The sequence below is a fragment of the Gouania willdenowi genome, chromosome 20 (assembly GCF_900634775.1).
Source record: "Gouania willdenowi chromosome 20, fGouWil2.1, whole genome shotgun sequence".
NCBI lineage: Eukaryota > Metazoa > Chordata > Actinopteri > Blenniiformes > Gobiesocidae > Gouania > Gouania willdenowi.
Genome location: NC_041063.1, coordinates 18,421,298 through 18,441,622, shown reverse-complemented (window position 1 = coordinate 18,441,622; position 20,325 = coordinate 18,421,298). Strand labels below are relative to the sequence as shown.

Below are 20,325 nucleotides of genomic sequence, written 5' to 3'. Positions count from 1 at the left end.
TTATCATTTAAAATGCTTTCAAAACTTTCAAACGGATATATTTAGCCTCAGTGTGCTTCCGATTTTTGTCGTTATAGGTTCAAAATGCATCTTGGGAAACTTATACGTATACTTCAGCGGGAATGGCCATCATCAGTCAACATCCTAATCATATTATAGTAGCGTATATAGTAGACAGTATATACTCATTGAGTTTGTAGTGCAGAGTGTGCCATTTCGAACACAGCCCATGTCTTACAGCTGAGAGAGTATTTTCCACTGATCTTGTTTGCATATTCACTAAAACCAATTGGGATTTTCCTCACTGATCTCCTTCCTGATATCCCAGAGGATTGTGAAACTGTCACGTTGTTTCATCTATTGTTTCTTGCGTGCCAACTTGATATGACTTCCTAGTTTTGTTTTGTTTTTCCGTGCTACTTGGAAGGAAAATATGTGTCAGGTGGATAAAAATCACACCAGGAATCAAACCCCTGCATTTTATATATATAAAATGCTGGAAGGTTTTGCTTCTTCCATTTAAAAACTGCTTTATTTTAAATTCATAAATACATCTTTATTAATACACACATAACAATGAGGTAGACAACTTACAGCAGAAAGATGTGTTGTTTAGGATGTGTGTACTTCTGTGAAGTTTGTTGCTGTTTGTTTGGCCAGTACATCAAATCACAGAATATTTACACAAAAAAAATCTAATGTAGGGGATTTTTGTGAAAGATTCACAAAGTTTTTCTTACGCACACTGTATAATTCGGCGAGGACAATCAAGGTTGCATAAAGTTCGTTATTCTCCTTGTTTCAGTTTGTTTTCCAAGTCCATCCACCTCATCTGCCACCCTGTTCTTACCTCTGGGGTGCAAAAGGAAGTAGTACAATAGGAGACACACCAACCCCAGCACCAGCCCTCCAATGATCAAAGTACTGAGCGTCAAAAAGAGTGTAGTCATCTGCAGTTCTGGCTTCAATAAAGCCAACAATAAAAGAGCTGTGAGGTTTATGATGAAGTGAAGACTGTAGTACAGGAGCATGGCTGCTTTTGTATCCTGTCCTTTCACATTGAAGAAGGTGAAGACGAGGATGACCCCGATGACGGCTCGGTAGAGAAGCTCCAGGCTCTTTGATGAGCAGAAGTTGGTTTGAAGCAGGTGTGCCCATATTGTTCCTATCAGCCAGAGGACGATAAAGCCTACTGTGGTGTATGTGCTGAGCAGGAGCAGGAGGCTGTAGCTGAGGATGAGGCTGGTGATGGTGCAGAGTTTATATATGAGGTAGATAAATGTGGGGATACCAGAAGGCATCTCTCGAAGGTGGGGAAGAGATCTACGAAGGCAGCGACGATAGTCCACGAGCCCCCAGGCCACGCTGAGGAAGGAGAAGGCCAGAGATATATCTGAAAGAAAAGTCTCATTTACTTCTGTTCCTTATCACCTTTTCCATGTTTGGTGTTTACTGACTTTTACAAGATTAGTCTTTTTTAACCTATTTTAATATCTCTCCATTCCTTATATTTTCTATCTTTGAACTTTAGAAAAAAAAGGAGAATCATTTGAGGTTATTGTTAAAAAATGGGACAAAATTGATGATATGGTTTTGGGTTGTTGCCATGGAATTCATATGGGGCGCCTATTGTACAGCAACTTTTTGCAACATTTAGCAAAAAACAATTTTTTTATGTTACTTTTGACCAAATTTACAGCAATATTTGTGAAATTTGTGATATTTACTTTTCTCGTAAAAATATAATGTTAAAACTAAATCTAAATGTCAAATATTACTGTAAATCTAAATGTTAAATATGAAATCTAAATATAAATGTTACATTTAAATATTAATGTTAAATCAAAATCAAAATGTTAAATATAAATGTTATGTCTAAATTTAAATCAGAATGATAAATCTAAATGTTATGTCTAAATTTAAATGTTATGTCTAAATTTAAATGTTATGTCTAAATTTAAATGTTATGTCTAAATTTAAATGTTAAATCTAAATGTTACATTTAAATATAAATGTTAAATCAAAATCTAAATGTTACATCTAAATCTAAATGTTACATTTAAATATAAATATTAAATCTAAATGCTAAATGTTAATCTAAATGTTGAATGTAAAGCTAATTTACATTTAACATTTAGATTTAACATTGATGTTATATTTTACGAGAATAAATATCACAAATTTCACAAATGTTGCTGTAAATCTGGTCAAAATGTATGCTGTGTGTTTGGTGTTTGGGGATTTTCTCTCCATACAGCTGGTTTGCTTCCATCAGCCCAAAAATTGGTGAGACTGTGAGATTTTTAATCTGCAATGAACTCTAACCTGACTAGAATATAGCTCTCTTGTGTTATTAATAAGCTCCCAAAGTCACCAAGAACTGAAGACAGGGGACAGGTTGATGGCAATAATTAGGAGTAAGATATATCGTGTGACAAGATATCACAATATTAAAACGTTGCAAGATATATTGTCAATGGTATAGATTGTGTTGCAATACTGTAAAAGCTCATACCCAGAGTAAGTATATAAGCATGGCCAGAATTAAAGTCAAATAAAAGCCTGTGAATTTTTTCAACTTCATTATATTTTTATGTCTTTTTTCCCTTTCCAATATATCGTCTTGTATCATTATGATGAACCCAGTATTGTACAACGTCCCACCCCTAGTGAGAATAGGTATTTCTCTTAGTTAACATACAAAAAAAAAACCTTACATTATCATATTGGTTCATTTTGGACTCACACTGCATGTACGAGCCCTCTCCGTGGCACAGTTGTATGTAGAGCTGTAAAAGAAGCTGAGGAACACTCTCTAGAAAGGCCTTGAACAGTTTGAGCATGCTCAGATCAGCGGCTGCACAAAACAGCTTGTTGTGCTCGTTTCTAATCTCCTCTGCTGTGCAACAGTTTCTCCTTATCCAAAGGACTTCAAATCCTCTGTGTAGTAGGTGGAAATACCTACCAGGAAGACAAACACACAGAGAACAAAGTCAAACACGTGCAGGGACATCCAGCACAACATTTCTTACTCGGTTGTTGTTTTTTTTTTTTTTTTTTGTCTTCTCTTTCTCTCATTGGTGCAGGACCATATTGTACAATCTAGGCCTTCCTTGTCAAGCTTCATCCACTTGTGACTCAGCATATTTATTAAGCAGCAGGGTTACTCCATTAGCATAGCATTATTAGGTTAAGGTGTTCACTTCTAGAAGAAAGCATGAAAATACATATTTTTGAGTATGCTAAATCCATTTTTAATGGGATCCACGATGGCAAACCAACGCTTCCCACTCAAAATCAAGGAATCCGAGATGGCCACCATCCGTATTGCGACTTTGGATATTTTGTCAGAACTTTGGTTCTTTGGCCATTTCATCACAATGCTTGTCCTCAGACACCTACATTTTGCCACAAAGATCTTGTTTTTACGTCATACAAAACTGAAGTTAATGTAAGATTGAAATTCGCCATTCGGATGGGGGCCTTCTTGGATCTTGCTCTGAGCGCAATTTACGGTATTTTAATATATATTATTGATATCCTTGACCAGGAAAACCTGTAATTCTTCACTGAGTTTATGATTCTATGTAAAATACAACCAGAGTGGTTACAAAATATACAAATTGGCAAAACAGATGGTGGCCATCTTGGATCTGAGCACAATTTACGGTATTTTAAGATATATTATTGAATTCCTTGACCCTGAAAACCTATAATTATCCACTAAGATCATGCTTTTATGTCAAATAGAACCAAAGTTATGACAGAATATCCAAATTGGCAATACGGATGGTGGCCATCTTGGATTTCTTGATTTTGAGTGAGAACCGTTGGTTTGCCAGCATGGATTCCATTAAAATTTGGATTCAGCATACTTAAAAAACAAAAAATACATGAATAAATTGACATGCTTTCTTCCAGAAGTGAACATCTTTTTGACATGTCAGAATAGTCATTTGGTTGAAATGTTACCTGGTGAAGACGCCTAGCCCACAGGCATGTAGTACAGCCAATTCTCTCTTTGACATGCCCGACTGTTTTGTTTTCTCGTCCGGTTTCATCATAAGAACATCATTTATATCGTCCCAGTACCAGGAACAGCTGAAGATCTGCGTTACCAGTACACCAGTAACAACAAACAGTAGAGTCAGTCCACACCAGACATATTGTTCCTCTAGAAAATAAGTCAAAGCCAGGCCGATGTCCGTCCAAATGTCACATACGAACAACAAGAGGCCAGCTATGGTTAACAACCACCGTGGCTTAGAGTACTGACTGTCCAACATTAGCGTTATGCTACTTTAGCTTCTCTAAGAAAAGGTTTAGACTTTGTTGGGTTGTGCTCAGGTATGTTGAGAAGATTTATCCAGAAAAGCTGATGATGATGTATTCCTCAACGTCTCCTTTTGATAATCTATAAAAAAAGAAAAAATGTTATTCAAACTTTAATCACCATTGTATTCAGGTTGTATTTACCCCTTTGCCACTTTATATTTAAAAATGTATTTACAATACTAAGTAGAAAATTTTAATTAAAAAAGGCCCTTTGTAAAACCATAACATCAGCCCAATGAGACATTAAAATAAAAATAAATACATGTTAAATTTGTGTATTTAATAAAAAAAAATGTAAATTGAATTAAATGCACAGAATTTCAAACATTAAAATAAAAGCAAACAGTCAAATAAAATAAAATAAACCCTGTGACCCTGAAAACAGGTACAAGCGGTTCAGAAAATGAATGAATGGAAAACAAAATGAAATAAAATACAATACAATACAATAAATATGAAATTAAAGACACAGAATTTGGGGAAAAAAAGGCTTTATGTAAAACCATAACATCACCCCAAAAGCATAAAACATTCAAATTTAAATTAATTTAAAAAAAATATTCAATTAGATGCATTACATGACATTCAAATACATTAAATTAAAACAACATTTATAGTGACAAATGACACAGCAAATCAAATACAAAACGAGACATTTGTTGATTTCAAAATCCTACGTCCTTATGAAACACATATACTCAGACACACATACACGCCCATCATTGTTCACAATGTTCCCTGTCACACCTATTCTAACAGCACGTGACTGCGTCTTGATCAATAAAGTTAACCTTTAGAAATGAAATCAAACAAACATTTCATCATGACTTTAGACTTAGCAGCTTATTTTCAGTAGTATTTCATTGACTCCATCTGGAAATGCAACTGTCATAAATTAAAGCAAATTTACACCGTGTACACTCTGCTAAGGTTAGAAACCATCAAGTCCTGAACAAACCATGTCAGAAAAGTTTTTTTTATCACGTCAAAGCCTGTTAAAAAGCCCACTCCTATGTTTAAGATAAGCATTATCAACACAGTTACCAAACTCTTACATAAGCTGGGTAGTGTTACAGTATTTACCCCTGGAAAACAGAATTGCATCACAAATTTGACACTCAAGTAGAAACTAATACTTGCTCACATTAAAAATGATCAGGATTCAGTTATCAGTTTTGTATTAAATGTACCATTTAAGATTCAGCTTCAGTTATGCATTATAAAATCAGATCTTGCCTTGATTAAACACACTGTAATCATAACACACAAGCATACAAGAACAATATTCAGAATGTAGTTCCACCTGTAATTTCCTGATAGTGTAGATCAGTTAAGTAGTCACGGACGCATTCAGCACTGCAATCCTCCTTCTCTTCTTCCTCAAAACCAGTGAGAAGTTCCACCAACAGCCCAGACACACTGAGCTAACATTTCCATAAGAGGAATGTAATTACATAACAGTGTGTGTTCCTGTCTCTTTGAACCTGCATGTGACTGCTGATAGATTACAAGTGACTGTTTCCTTAAAGTATGCCAGTTCACACCCAGGATTTCCCGTCATTGCTTGGAGATTTGCAAAAGAATTGACTGTAAATACCTTACATCTGTAACCCAGAATACATTGATTATCAATTTTATAATAGTTGGATTTTTTTAAACTATGTTTTCTGATTACCTCATCAGTGTGCAGTGTCATACACAGTACTATTATGGACTTTTTATATTGATTAGATTGATTTCTTTCAACCAACTATTTTTAATCTATGGCTATAGAGTCTTTATTGTCATTGTATCAATTTGTATAAAGACACAGTAAACATGTAAAATTGTAATAGTATTGCAATGTTAGTAGCAAAATATCAAACAGCAAAATATGAAATACTATTGTGAAGTATATTCAAGAGGACGTGAGAATTATGTACATGAGAATTGCATTTTTCAGTGGCTCACAAACATTTAGGTGGTGAAAAAAAGAAAAGAAAATTGGATTTTCTATCATTTTTGAAGAAGACATGCAGAAATAATGTTTATCTATTCACACCAGCCAAGAAACCTTTGTTAACTAATCATTTTCTAAAGCACAAATATTTTTAGTATATAATGACTAGGCCATCAGGAGAAAGCCTCATTTAGTGTACTTATATTGATGAACATTGTATTAGTTACAATTTGTTGTGCTTATGGATAAAAATGTAGGGAAGCCCTAAGTGGCCATGCATTCATTCTTCTTTGTTCTTTTTTCTTCATGAAATCAAGATAATTTTCTGCTGATCTATAGTATATAAAACAATATATATATACTATAGTATATATCTATAATATATAAAACAGTATATATATATAGTATATATCTATAGTGTATAAAACAATATATATACTACAGCATATATCTATAATATATAAAACAGTATATATATAGTATATATCTATAGTGTATAAAACAATATATATATACTATAGTATATATCTATAATATATAAAACAGTATATATATATAGTATATATCTATAGTGTATAAAACAATATATATACTACAGCATATATCTATAATATATAAAACAGTATACATATTATAGTATATATCTATAATATATAAAACAGTATATATATAGTATATATCTATAGTGTATAAAACAATATATATACTACAGCATATATCTATAATATATAAAACAGTATATACAGTATACTATAGTATATATCTATATTATATAAACAATATATATACTATAGTATATATCTATAATATATAAAACAGTATATATACTATAGTATATATCTATAATATATAAAACAGTATATATCTATATTATATAAAACAGTATATATATATATATAGTATATATCTATAGTATATAAAACAGTTTATATACTATAATATATAGTATATAGTATATATCTAGTATATAAAACAGTATTGGGAACAATGGGCAACTGGATTAATTTTAGCAAAAAAAAAAGGAAAAGTATGAATTCCAACATGAACATCAGAAGTAGATATGAAAAAAAAAAATGCTTAAATCCAAGGTTAATGTTAAACCAGACACATTCATATGAACCTGCTGACACAAATAAACAATGCATAACATGAACTAAGGCACAAACTTTTTTCTGCTGTGCCTCCCATCGTAAAGAAAAGAAGAAAAAAAACTGGTATAAAAAGTGATACCTTTTTTGAAAAGGATATAACAATAAGGGTGAGAGGTAGGTACTGCTTCCCTCTAGAACTTCACCCTCGTTTTGGTTGATCACAAAACTGCTTTTTAAATGTTGCTCTACTGGTATTTTCTCTGTAACTGGCTCATTTAATAAATATGAGACTATTAAAAATTCTCATTGATTTTGGTCTGAGCTTGTTAAATAGGACTTTATACAGAACAGTTGAAAAAACAAAAAACAAAAACAATGTTCTGTGCAGTATTAAAGTAAAGTGATGTTTTCCTCCAAGCCTGTAGGGGGAGTCAGAGAGTCTCTGTGCTGTGGTAGGTGAGGCGTAGAGCCGGCTCTCTGTAGCTCCTCCCTCTCTCTCCACAGAGTGACACGCCATTCAATCCCTGCTGCTACTGCATGTAGGAAGCAGTCGGTCACTTTTCCACATCACAGCCTCACTACACCCTGAAAAAAAGGAGTGGAACCAAACATGGGGATTAGAAAGAAGAGCAACAAGAACCCGCCGGTGTTCAGCCATGAGTTTGTCATCCAGAATCACGCAGACATAGTATCATGTGTTGCTATGGTGTTCCTGCTCGGACTGATGTTTGAGGTGAGGACTTGTTGAATGGCTTTGCTCTCTTCCTGTCTTCTTTCTCATACATCTTTGCTTTTATGCACTTCCTACAGTCCCACTAAGTTTCTTCCGCTCTTTGGCCTCATTTTTTTCAATTCAAACCGCTGAAATATCAACTTAAGTTCCAATTTGAACCCGAAATGCATTATTCTCACACAGGTTGTGTTCGCTTTCCGTCTGTCTGCTTCCCCATCTTTACTATTCCCAATTGTTTCAGGTCGACGCTTTTGTCTTCGTTAAGCTTTAAAAAAGCTGCAATTCCCTTTGTCTTTGTTGATTTTTACCGATGCGTTTAAAAACTGCAACATTACATCGAACTGCTACATTTTGTAACCCGATGCTCTCAGTTAGTTTGGACGCAGATGTGTTACGTGGCAATCACACAGCGACTGTCATCAGCGAGTCCCGCTTTTTTTTTACCACATTTCACTTTAATACGGACTTCCTAAAGCATTTCAGAGACAATTTATTCCTCAGGAAAGCATTTAGTATCCTATTATTAAATATATTCGTCTCTGGGTTACACTGTGGTCGACTTTATTTCAATTTAGTTCACATTTTCGTGGCGTATTTCAAGTGGACACAACGTCCAGACGTCTTAATTAAAACCTCTTCCGCTTCCTGTTTTTCAAAATAAAACACTTTAAAGAGACGCGTTCATTTAAGGTTAATGATCAAATCTAGTAATGATGAATTCCGTAATTACGATTTATTTTCATAATTTCCAAAGTAGTTTGCCATATTTTCCCAAACATAACTGATAATTGAAACAAATCAGTTGTAAGTAGGTGCAATTACAAATACATGTGCTGTGGGCTCAATTCTTAATGTAACATTATTATTATCATATTATTTTGTAATAAAAAATTAATTTTCTTAGATAAATATGTTATTAGTTCCATTTGTCTTTGGCTTTTATTTATACTTAATTTAGCACCATGCACATAAATTACAAAATGTAAAAAGCTCAACTCAACCATATCAAATAGACATTGACACAGCTGATGTTTTACCCCCATTATTTTCCTACCAAATAACCAAAGTTATTTAAAACTTAATGTTGGTCCTGAAAATAAATATTAGATGTGAGGCATAAGCTGTTCTGTAATTAATTCATATAATTATTTGATTTGTTTTTTAAAAAAAATTTGACATCTTTGAAGGAAATCTTTATAATGTTACAAACAGACACAAAACCGACTTTACACTGCATGTTTTATTTTTAAAATGCCTTTCGGGGTTTTATTTTCAGATTTTATTATCATTTGGAATCTTTAAATGAAGTTCAAGTACGATTAAGCCAACCTATTCCTAAATTTATTGTGAAGGGCGGATGTGTTTCACTCCTACTTTCAATCTTTACTTTGTAACTTGATGCACTTCTTTTGATCACTACTACATGTTTCATTTTCCAGTTCATTCTTATTATTAAAACAGTGATCAGACACAAAAATATCCAAACAACATTCACATTTTCTTTAAACGAACAATTTCTGTCCATTTCTTTTCAAAAACAAGGACCGTGTTTCCTTTTTTGTGGTGACATATGGTGTATTCTGTATTCCACCATATGTTAGAGAAAGAATGTATCAACAAAGTGTTGTAGAAAAGGCATTCCTGCAGTATGAAATAATTGTGGTTTGGTTCAACATTAATGTGCTTTTTTTTTAGTTTGCATGACTATTATAATATTCTTTTTAGTTCCCGTACGATGTAACTTAAGTTTGCTTGTATTTTTTTCTTACATGTGCGCAGGTCACTTCCAAGTTTGCAGTGTTGTTCATTACTGTGCAGTACAACGCCAACATATCAACTAATGGTAAGTCAAACGTTTCAAGGTGACGTGTTGAAACTTTGGCTTTAACAGATGTTGCAATAGTTTAAAAAAAACTTGCTGGAAGCCACTCATTTGAATTCAGTGCTTTCGTGGCCTTAAACGAACCCATTTAAGAGTGTTTTTCCCTCTGTGGAGCTAAATTTAGTTGGTCTATTAGAACGTCTCTGGTGGTGAGGCAAGGTTGTGTCAGGGAATTGTAGGTCTTGAATGTCAAATGCAGCTTCCTTAAAGATGAAGTATTCACTGTTCAAACAACTTAAACAATGTTTAGTGCAGGATGCCAGCAGGTGATTAGATTTATATTTATAAGCATTCGTCACTCACTTCATCTTATAACAAATACCAAACGGCACTTAAAATCTTACTTAGAAAAAGATGTTCAAATTTAATTTTGATTTATTAAAAAAAAAAAAATCATCTCAAATTGACTCTCTAATAAAAACCAAAGTGTATTACTGGGATTAGGGGAGTGGCTAACTACAAGTTTTCATTAAAAAAAAGAATGTAAAAAAAAAAAAAATTATATAAAAGTACAAGAAAACTCTCAAATGATTAAAAATTCAAATAGGATAAACGATGAGAATAAAAAATAGAATTAAGAGGAATTAACTGATTTAACTACAAAAATAGATTAAAATAGTGGAAAGGTAATTATTGATGACAGGTCAAAAAAATATTTACTGAAATAAAATAATCACTTTAGTTAAAAGACAAGTACTCTCTATTGGAGCTCTTTAACCTAAATGATGATTTTAAAAATCAAATATAACTAAGTGTATTATTGTTATTAATTGATTCTCAAATTTACTGTTTACCAAAATAAATAATAAGTCAATGATTTATTTGTATTACTAAGCAGATTTTGAAGTTTTAGTATTTTTTTTTTTTTTTTTAGAATTTAAGCTTGTTTTTTTGTTTTCTAAATCATTGAGTTTTTATGTCGGGTGGTCAAATGAATGTAAGTACTGTTTATAATGTTCACATTCATCTGCATTGCTACCCTGGAGCTAGAAGGTCTTTTTTGAAGCTTTTCTGTGCAAAGATTGAATTATGTGTGTATGTGGGGGTTGTGGTCCTGATAAACTCTTCAAAGTCTATGGCAATAGTAGCCGAAAAAAAACTCCTACAGTCAGTGAAGAAAATTGAGTGTTTGAGTGGGAGGAGCAAACAAAACGAGGACCACCATCTCCTCACGATTAGTGACCTGAACAAGGAAACAGTAATAGTTATAAAATCTAAAATTATAAAACATGTTTCCCTTTTTTTCCATGGTGCCTATTTTGTAGAAGGTTCAGAGGAGGTGCCCGTGAACCTCTTCCACCATGGATTCAAAGACCTGGCCACCATCTTCTTCTACATGCTGGTGGCCATCATAATGCACGCCATCATCCAGGAGTACGTGCTGGACGTGAGTGCGACGAACACTTTTACAGCATCTGAACAGGCCCTGCAGTGTTTACTGTTGTTTGCTTTGAATAGAAAATCAACAGGAAGCAGCACTTCTCCAAAACCAAACACAGCAAGTTTAATGAGTCGGGCCAGCTCAGCGCTTTCTACCTTTTCTCCTCTGCTTGGGGCGCCAGCATCCTGCTTTCTGTACGTACATTTGTTTTCCTTTATTTCAAAGTCATTTGTGTGGGATGAAGACTTTATTGAATGCGTCCTTGTTCTTAGGAAAACTTCCTGACCAACCCCGTGTCTCTCTGGGAGGAATATCCACACACTCTGATGCAGTACGTAAGGCACAAGTGTTGGGAAAATGTTTCATTTTATGGCTCCATTTAGACTGATTTTTTTCCTTCTTCTTTTGCGTCAGATTCCAGCTGAAATTCTACTACATCTGTCAGCTGGGCTACTGGCTGCATGCGATCCCTGAACTGTATTTCCAAAAGACAAAAAAGGTAATGTCTGTTCTGGGGGGACGACTTTTTCCTTACCCGAGGCTTTTTTCCTGTTGACTTCCTCAGTAATTCAGCATTGTTTCCCAGTTCTGCTCCTCCTGAGTGGATACGCATACACACGGCCTCCCTCTGCTGTAAATATTTAAAAACTCTGTATATGCGTGTGTGCTGTGTAGGAGGATATTTCACGTCAGCTTGTCTACATCCTGTTGTACCTGGTTCACATCGCCGGCGCCTACATTCTCAAGTAAGAAAAGCGACTTTAAAAAAACAGAGATGCCCTGTGTTTTTGCATGTGTTGTAATTAACATAAATCCCCCATTTCTCCCAGTCTGAACCGTCTGGGTCTGGTCCTGCTGGTTCTGCACTACTTTGTGGAGCTCCTGTTCCACGTCTCGCGCCTGATCTACTTCAGTAATGAAAACAGACAGACAGGGTGAGAGCTCGTGATCGACAGCAGGGTTGGGGTCAATTACATTTTTCAATTACAATTAAGTCTTCAATTATTCATGTTCAATTACAACTCGGTTAGGATTACAGTTTGACCGGCATATTTCCAATTACAATTATTTTCCACCTGAAATTCATTACAACTATGTTCTCATTACAAATGTAATTAATCACAATTATTGAACCCCATAAAAAAAAATTCTGCCTGTTGATAGCCTTATCTCAGAAAAATAATTCAATTTTTTCCCCCATTTTTTGTTTTTCAAATTTTTCTCATTTTTTATGTCATGGATTTTCACCCTAGTTTAAGTGTGCGTATCATATTTAACTGCTGTAGTTTTTAAGTTTTTATTCCTTAGCCTTAGGGCAAGGCATATGTATTTGTATAGCACATTTCATACACAAGGCAACATAATGTGCTTTACATGAACAAAAAGTGCAGAAAACATTCAACAGCTTAAAAATCAATAAGAACATTAAAATCAGCAGCAAAAACATTTAATCAACATAACATGACCAAAAATACATTTTTCTGCTTTACTATAGCGTCATCTAAAAAAATTCTTTTGCACTGACAGTTTCTATAGAATTTCCATGACAATTACAAATACAAAGTAACTATGATATGGACAGCAACAGATTTTTGTTCAAATAAAATTACAATTATAACTACACCGTAATTGTAATTAATGATCAATTACGCGATTACATTTATAATTGACCCCAACCCTGGTCGACAGTGCACTTTTTTTCTGGATGTTTTACCGCGACACAGAACACGTTCTCACAACATTCTGCTCCACTCACAGGTTCACCGTGTGGGCCGTCCTGTTTGTCATCGGAAGGCTGCTCACTCTTTCCCTGTCAGTCCTCACTGTGGGCTTTGGCCTCTCCACGGCGGAGAAACAAGGGCTCGATTTGGCAACGGGAAACTATAACATTTTCTTTGTTCGGTAAGTGTGTTTAAGAAGAAAAAAGAGAGAAACAGATGTCCTTTTTACTTTAAAAAAACAAACAATTGTAGCAACATTTTAAGCTACAAATTAGGGATGTAACGATTAATCGTAAGGCAGTTAAAAATCGATTCATAGGTGTCACGGTTGATATCAATTTTCTGAAAATTGAATCTCAGAGGGCGCTATATATTTATCCTTTTCTTGTCCAAATTCTGAGGCTGCGGGCGGAATCTGCTACTACTTTCTTTCTGGCCGCCTTATACTCTTAAACATGTTCATAAATGATTCATTACCCCTTTAGCACCGAAAGAATATCTGTAATATTACGTGAATATCTGTAAAAGTCACGTTTTTCTATTAGCTCTGTCTGCTAGCATAGCATCTCTTCTTCACTGCACAGAATATCTGCATCCCAACCGAACACTGGGTTACCAGCGCCCTCTGCTGGTCCAAATAAATATCTGACGTGAATATAGGGCAATTACTTTTTTTTTTTTTTTTAAGTCCAATTGTTAAGGCACAAAATACATTTTCAGTTGCACTTTTAAAAAGAAAAAGAACTATTATCCAGTTTTGCATTGTTTACTATAGAACCAGAATTTAAATTAATAAGCTTCTTCATTTGTATTATTCCTTTATTTGTTTCAATAAAGATTTATTTTTAGTTAAATTGCATTGTTTTGAATAGTTTATCAAGGGATTCTTTTGACAATGAAAAATAAAAGGAAAATAGTACAGTATTTTCTATTTTTTTTCCCAAAAAAAATAAAGGAATATTTTTCAATCATCATTTGTCTACAGTCCCATTTTGTAAAATAAATCGTGAGAGAATCGTATCATGAACCCAGTATTGTGAATCGAATCGTATCGGGAGTTGAGTGAATCGTTACATCCCTACTACAAATGAAGGCGGTAGCTGCAGGATTAAAGCTTTAACAGCAGTTTTCCTCAAAGTTCATGAGCAGCAGCCGTCTCACTCTAGCAGACCTAATCAATCACTTGCAAAAACAGCTTAATTTGCGTAAAACCTTACATTACATTAGAAGTAGGGGAGTTAGTATTGTACAAATTATATATTATCATTGTCGCTAAGCAGCAGAACATTTTGATCTTTGAATGGTGTAAATCAGTTAAGATTTGCATGCAGCATGACAAACAGGGTCACTTTAAAAATTCATATACATTCATTTTGTCAGAGTGCAACCTGTACAAAATATATAGATTTGTAGATTAGAAAGTGGACACCATTTTGGTGCTAAAATTGTGTCTGAAATATTGACAGAGATATAGCCATTTACAGTAAAGTCATAAAACCTAATATTACATTAAAACTAAATGTTAGCATTGATCAAGAATTGGCAGAGTAATGGCAGTTAAAACTAGGTAACACCTGTTTTCGCAAGGAGAATAAGTATTTGGCAATTGAAAAAATAGGCAAAACCTTGACATTTTGGCTCCAAAAAAGGTCAAATATCATACCTCTATTACCAAATACAAATATGGTCGGAAGAATAAGAAAATGTGCATTCCCACAATTAGAAATACATGGCCATGGCTTCAAACCCGTGACTACAAAGCTTCTTATCTCTGCTTATGTGGATTCACATGGATCTCAATGGTTGGCTGTAAATAACACTTCTCTGTTGCTCACTGAAAAGAGACACTAGATTCTGTGATGTCTGATGACAGATTGTTTTCTAAGAATCCCACCCATTGATCACCGCTGAAGCAGACGAAGTGAACATGATGTTGAATGATACTTCTGACCTGTAGCCTCAGTACTTTGGTATGAAGTGTATATGTATGCTTTAAGGCGCTGACACTTTCCACTGCTCTCTAGGATAACCGTGCTGGCTGCCATCTGCCTCACACAAGCTTTTATGATGTGGAAATTCATCAACTTCCAGCTGCGCCGGTGGAGAGAGCACAGCCAGGCTCAGGTGTCGAAAAAGAAGCAAGTTCCCTCCAAGAGCAAATCAAAGAAAGACAAAGGTATGGCAGTGTTACTACTTAAAGCATTAATACGGTTTACAATCAGTAATGCTGGACAATCAACATGGAAAACTGTCATGGAGACATTTAGGATCTCTTTCTTTATGTGTATATATATATATATAATATTTTTTTTTTTTCTATTTATTTTTTTAGAAAAAAAGAAAAATAAGGAGAAAAAAAATAGGATCTCCTTTTTAAAACATATATATATATGGGTTGGGGTCAATTATAATTGTAATTGATTATTAATACAGTTAAGACGTAATTGTAATTTTAAACAATCTGTTGCTGTTGTAATCATAATTAAATTGTAATTGAGTTCAGATGATTGATGTAATTGGTATGGAATTTTTTTATAAAAACTGTAAATTACAATTTATTTAAACGCAAACCTGTGAAATGATGTTACAGTTCTATAGCTTATAAATTAAAATATATTAAAATATGTTTCATATTAACGTTTCCCTCTACCTGTCAGGGAATCTTAAGGATCATTTTACAGTTTAAATAATCTATAAATCCATGGGTAAACTGACAGAAAAAAGGCTTCAACACCCACACCAAAAATATTAACACCAATATTTTAATTGATTAGGAAGCCTAACAAGATACCCAATAGATGAGAAACAAATCATATGATAATATATTTTTGTGTATTTTTCAGCTGATTTAAGACATGGGTCAAAACGACTCGTTATCATAAGAGATGCTAACAGAAAGCTAACACAAGAGGAAAGTTATGTTTTATGGGCTTATTTATTAAAGGCTCGGTAATAGTGATGAATTGTAATTGAACTTTAGTAATTGAGAACGTAATTATAATTGACTTTATGGGGAAAATATTAATTGCAATTTTTATTGTAATTAAGAATAATGACAGACGTAATTGTAATTCAAAAATATAATTGACCCCAACCCTGTCCAAGTGTTCCCTTGTTAACTATGTAGTGAATAAAATGTAAATGTTCAATTAAATTGTAACTTTATTTATATAATGCTAATTACAACAGTAGTCATCTCGAAGCACCAATAAAATATGAAAAAGAAAAAACCAAACAAATCCACAGGAACATGCAGAACAAGCAAATGTTGGATAAATAAAGAAGTAATAGATGTTAATGGTTAAAATTAAAGAATGATGATGAGTGCATATTTGACACGTATTAACCTGGATGTTTGTTTGTGTTGTTTAGCTAATGGCGTTAATGGAGTGAGCTCTCACTCAGCGGATTCACCACGAGCCAGAAAAGAGAAGTCCTCATAAAAACATTCCCCTTCGCTCTTTCACCACACACACACACACACACACACACACACACACACACACACATACATTTCAGCCTCCACACAGGACTGAACTCCTTGCTGGACTTTAAGGACCAGAATGCAATCGGCTCCACATCTTGCCATCCAGGACCCCTTTCATTTCCCACTTTTTGCTCTGCTGTGCCATTTTCACACTTCAAAATAAAAATAAAAAAAAGCTACAAAAGATAACTTTATTTAAAAAGTGCCTATTGAAACGATTGTTTTGTACAGCGTGTAATTTTAACATCAGTGTTCCAATCATTTCTTACGTTGACTTGATCCTGCATTGTTTCAGCTTCCTATCGCTTTATATTTATAACAGCTGGCTAAGCTCCGCCTCTTTCTTCGCTGCTGACCTTTGACCTGGGAGACGTTATATGGAGTTTATAACTTTATCGATAAAGCCTCCTGTTTTTTTTCCCAGTACATTGCTTTAATGTTTTTATCCACGTGTAGGTGTGATTATGTAGTGCGCCAGAAAAAAAAAAACCCCTTTTTAATGGAATAATTATGAGTGCTGAGGAGGAATCGAGGTCGATGAGTGTTTGTGTGTAGTATCGGAACGTGGATTCACAAATTGTGCAAAGCTGCCAACAAAGACGTACTATGATGTAGCAATTTACTAGAACATGTGTCAGGAAATGTCTTGTACTAATCTGTATCACTGCTATGGATAAGAGCACTGTGGGGGGGTTGATTCCAACAATGCTATTTTGTTATGAATAAAAATCACTATCTGATACGTTCTGGATTTCTCCATTTATTTTGAAAATCAATACAAGGGAAAAGTAATCACTTTTGGTTGCATGTTCAGAGCATGCATTATTATTATTTTTTTTTTTCTTAACGCCACTCCTGAAGACGTCACGTGGTGATCAGTGCCTCTAACATTGTGTTCCTTTGATTTGTCCTGAGTTTATCCTGCACAAATGGAAATAAACTGTTCAATAAACACATGATGGTGCTGTGAATACTTTGCATGTGTCGTGATTAATATTAGTCCTTATTCCTGGGGATGCAACCATAATATTAGCACAGCTTCTCCTACAATAGCTAAACTAGCAAATTGTTGTTTGAGGGATTTATTTATTTTTTAAATAAACGTCTCGTGCATCTTATTCACCCTGTCTTTGTTTCAATCAAAAATTATCATCAGTTTAAGAGTTTAACACAGAATAAAAGATAAAATTGGTAAATATGTCTATAGTAAAATAACAAGGCTGTTTAAAAGCAACTAAAGGTTCAGATTCTTCTTGTTCAAAGACACTTCAACACATTAATAAACTTAAAAAATGGTATATATATTAAAAAAAAAATAAAATAAAAATACAGAAAGTTGGGAATAAAATCACAAATATAACTGGACTGTTCTACAATCTACTACAGGAGCCAAGCCTGGGAGATAGATAAAGAAAAGTGGCTTGTTGATTTCTTTTCATTTCAGATTAATCTTTTATTCTCACAGCGCTGACATTTCCTTTCACAGAAACATAAACTATGGAGAAATGGTGGATAAACTACGATGCATGGCTTTCAATCATGCAGCAATATTTTATCCAAATGTCCGCAGTGTTCTCTACTAATAGCGAGTGTAGGACAAAAGCTGTCAGAACCTTTGGTGAGGAATGATTTACTTTCTCACATGACATTTCCACTGAACGTTTTGTTCATCTTTCAGCTTTCTACCACTTGGTGACGCTGTTTTATAGCTTTTCAATGACATTACTTTCATCAGAGACAAGTAGATATTTGGGGTACACTAGTTTTGACCCGGTTGTGTTAAGTTTTTCCAACATGTCATCACAAATTTTCTGTTTATTATCAAGTTTATAAGTTAAAAAGTACAAGATGAATCAAAACAATGTGGCATAATGTGCATGATTAGTTCTAGTGAAAAATCTTAGTATTTATTAGATCACGATTCGATAGACGATAACGATATAATATCGTGATATCTTGTTGCACGATATATCGTCCCACCTTTAGAATGTAAGTATGTTATGATTCTGATTACATTTAGTGGGATCTAATTGTATAAATGTAATTCTTGTACAGGATATTAATTTACCAAGGGATCAGATTTCTATAAGATAAGTACAGGTTGAGTTGGTGATGGTTACCTATTTACAATTGTTGTGTTTTTTTCCCATTAATTTGATCCATAAAGTTATAGCATTTTCTCAGAATGCTGTAAAGCATTATTATTATTATTATTATTATTATTATTATTATTGTTATTATTATTATTATTATTATTATTATTATTATTGTTATTATTGTTATTATTATTATTATTATTATTATTATTATTATTATTATTATTATTATTATTATTATTATTGTTGTTGTTATTAATTGTATCTCACTTCATTCTTTGCCAATGTGATGGACTGGTGAACTATCTTCGGTGTTTCTTTCTGCAAAATGCTCTGAAGGTTGTAAGTAATAGATATATGTGGTAAAGAGCAGTAATACATGTGTCTGAATGTTTTATCATAAGTCCATCATGAACTTTTGCTGGCATATGTAGAGCAGGAACATTATGCCATGACAGCACAGTTGAACTTTACTTTAGTTTCCTCACTTTCATTTTTTTTTTCCCACTTTTGCATAATGAAATTGTAACACTTCACATATATCTTTATTTTGACCAGAACAGTCATAAGCAACTGGTGGTCCAGGGGCCACACGCAGCCCTCAGTCTAATTCTGTGCGGCTCCTGAAGTACACACGCAAAAAATAACTCAGAAAACACCAAAAAATGACAGAAAAATACACCATAGGGCATCAGAAATATACAAAAATGACAGTAAATTGAATTTCTTTATTTAGAACAAGTAAAAAAACAGAGATAAACAAAATACAGTCAACCATGTGAAACTTTTTTTTAAAAAGAAAATGAAAAAAGGAAGGTGAACAAATCGCAAACTGTTCAAATGTCAAAGTAAAATAAGTTGGAAGAAGTTTAAACATATTTAATCCTATCTCGTTTTAACCCACAAAATGATAACACAAATACACGAAATGAGTTAAAAAAAAAACACACAAAATCTAAAATGACAACACAACTACCCCACATTAGTTTACAAATACATAAAAAAGACAAGAAAATGACAATTAAAACACACAAATCCTCTGTTCTGTAATGATCAGATTGGTCATTATTCAAAATGCTGATATGATTGATTTTTGATAACGTGGCCGTCAGATCAGGTACAATTACATTATTGTGACCCCCACTGTGATAAAATATGCCCATCTCTGCTATAGAATATTAATACTGTATTGATCACGTAATATTGGAATTTATTTTATTTGACTGCAGTCAGTAATGTGTGGAAGTTCATTCCCACCAGTAAAATAATAATGTCAATATTATCTCATAATTGTGAATTTTTTATCATTAAAATAAATCTAGGAAAAGTAAAATAATAATAATAATAATAATAATAATAATAATAATAATAATAATAAATAAATATATATCAGTTTTTAATTATGAGATACTAAGTCATACTTATGAGATACTATCTCATAATTATGATACTTTTTAAAATTATTATTATTTTACATTTCCTGGTTTTGTTTTTGTTTCTTACTGGCGGGAATGGGCTTCCACAGTAATGGCCAAAATACATTAATAACGTTTTAAAATAAAATAGTCACATTTGATAAATACTAAGTACGGACAAGTCACCCGGCGGTGACCGGGTGGATAGAGCCGGAGCCCCGTGGTGTGCCTTGGTGTGGGGGAGG

The 20,325-nt window shown here is 33.6% G+C and overlaps 2 protein-coding genes across 2 annotated transcripts; one reads left to right on the top strand and one right to left on the bottom strand.

The window, feature by feature from the left end:
- Nucleotides 1-616: 616 nt before the first annotated feature.
- On the bottom strand, nucleotides 617-5,804 carry xkr9 (XK, Kell blood group complex subunit-related family, member 9). The gene is made up of 4 exons (XM_028434612.1): nucleotides 5,639-5,804; nucleotides 3,973-4,414; nucleotides 2,747-2,961; nucleotides 617-1,393 (listed from the first exon to the last, which is right to left on the bottom strand). Exons 2-4 carry the CDS (start codon nucleotides 4,284-4,286, stop codon nucleotides 768-770), a joined length of 1,155 nt encoding a protein of 384 aa, XP_028290413.1. The 5' UTR covers nucleotides 4,287-4,414; nucleotides 5,639-5,804; the 3' UTR covers nucleotides 617-767.
- Nucleotides 5,805-7,869: 2,065 nt separating this feature from the next.
- tram1 (translocation associated membrane protein 1) lies at nucleotides 7,870-17,311 on the top strand. Its single transcript, XM_028434388.1, has 11 exons — nucleotides 7,870-8,098; nucleotides 9,878-9,941; nucleotides 11,246-11,367; nucleotides 11,439-11,555; nucleotides 11,634-11,692; nucleotides 11,776-11,860; nucleotides 12,037-12,107; nucleotides 12,192-12,296; nucleotides 13,120-13,263; nucleotides 15,107-15,258; nucleotides 16,455-17,311. Exons 1-11 carry the CDS (start codon nucleotides 7,976-7,978, stop codon nucleotides 16,523-16,525), a joined length of 1,113 nt encoding a protein of 370 aa, XP_028290189.1. The 5' UTR covers nucleotides 7,870-7,975; the 3' UTR covers nucleotides 16,526-17,311.
- Nucleotides 17,312-20,325: the final 3,014 nt, after the last annotated feature.

Excerpts from the sequence above, each read along its gene's own strand:
- xkr9 (XM_028434612.1), bottom strand. The coding sequence starts at position 4,286 with ATGTTGGACAGTCAGTACTCTAAGCCACGGTGGTTGTTAACCATAGCT. Across the intron at positions 2,962-3,972 it reads GGGCTAGGCGTCTTCACCAG|GTATTTCCACCTACTACACA; the intron begins GTAACATTTCAA and ends TCTTCCTGGTAG. Across the intron at positions 1,394-2,746 it reads AGAGGGCTCGTACATGCAGT|ATATATCTCTGGCCTTCTCC; the intron begins GTGAGTCCAAAA and ends CTTTTCTTTCAG.
- tram1 (XM_028434388.1), top strand. The coding sequence starts at position 7,976 with ATGGGGATTAGAAAGAAGAGCAACAAGAACCCGCCGGTGTTCAGCCAT. Across the intron at positions 11,368-11,438 it reads TCCAGGAGTACGTGCTGGAC|AAAATCAACAGGAAGCAGCA; the intron begins GTGAGTGCGACG and ends TGCTTTGAATAG. Across the intron at positions 12,297-13,119 it reads AATGAAAACAGACAGACAGG|GTTCACCGTGTGGGCCGTCC; the intron begins GTGAGAGCTCGT and ends CTCCACTCACAG.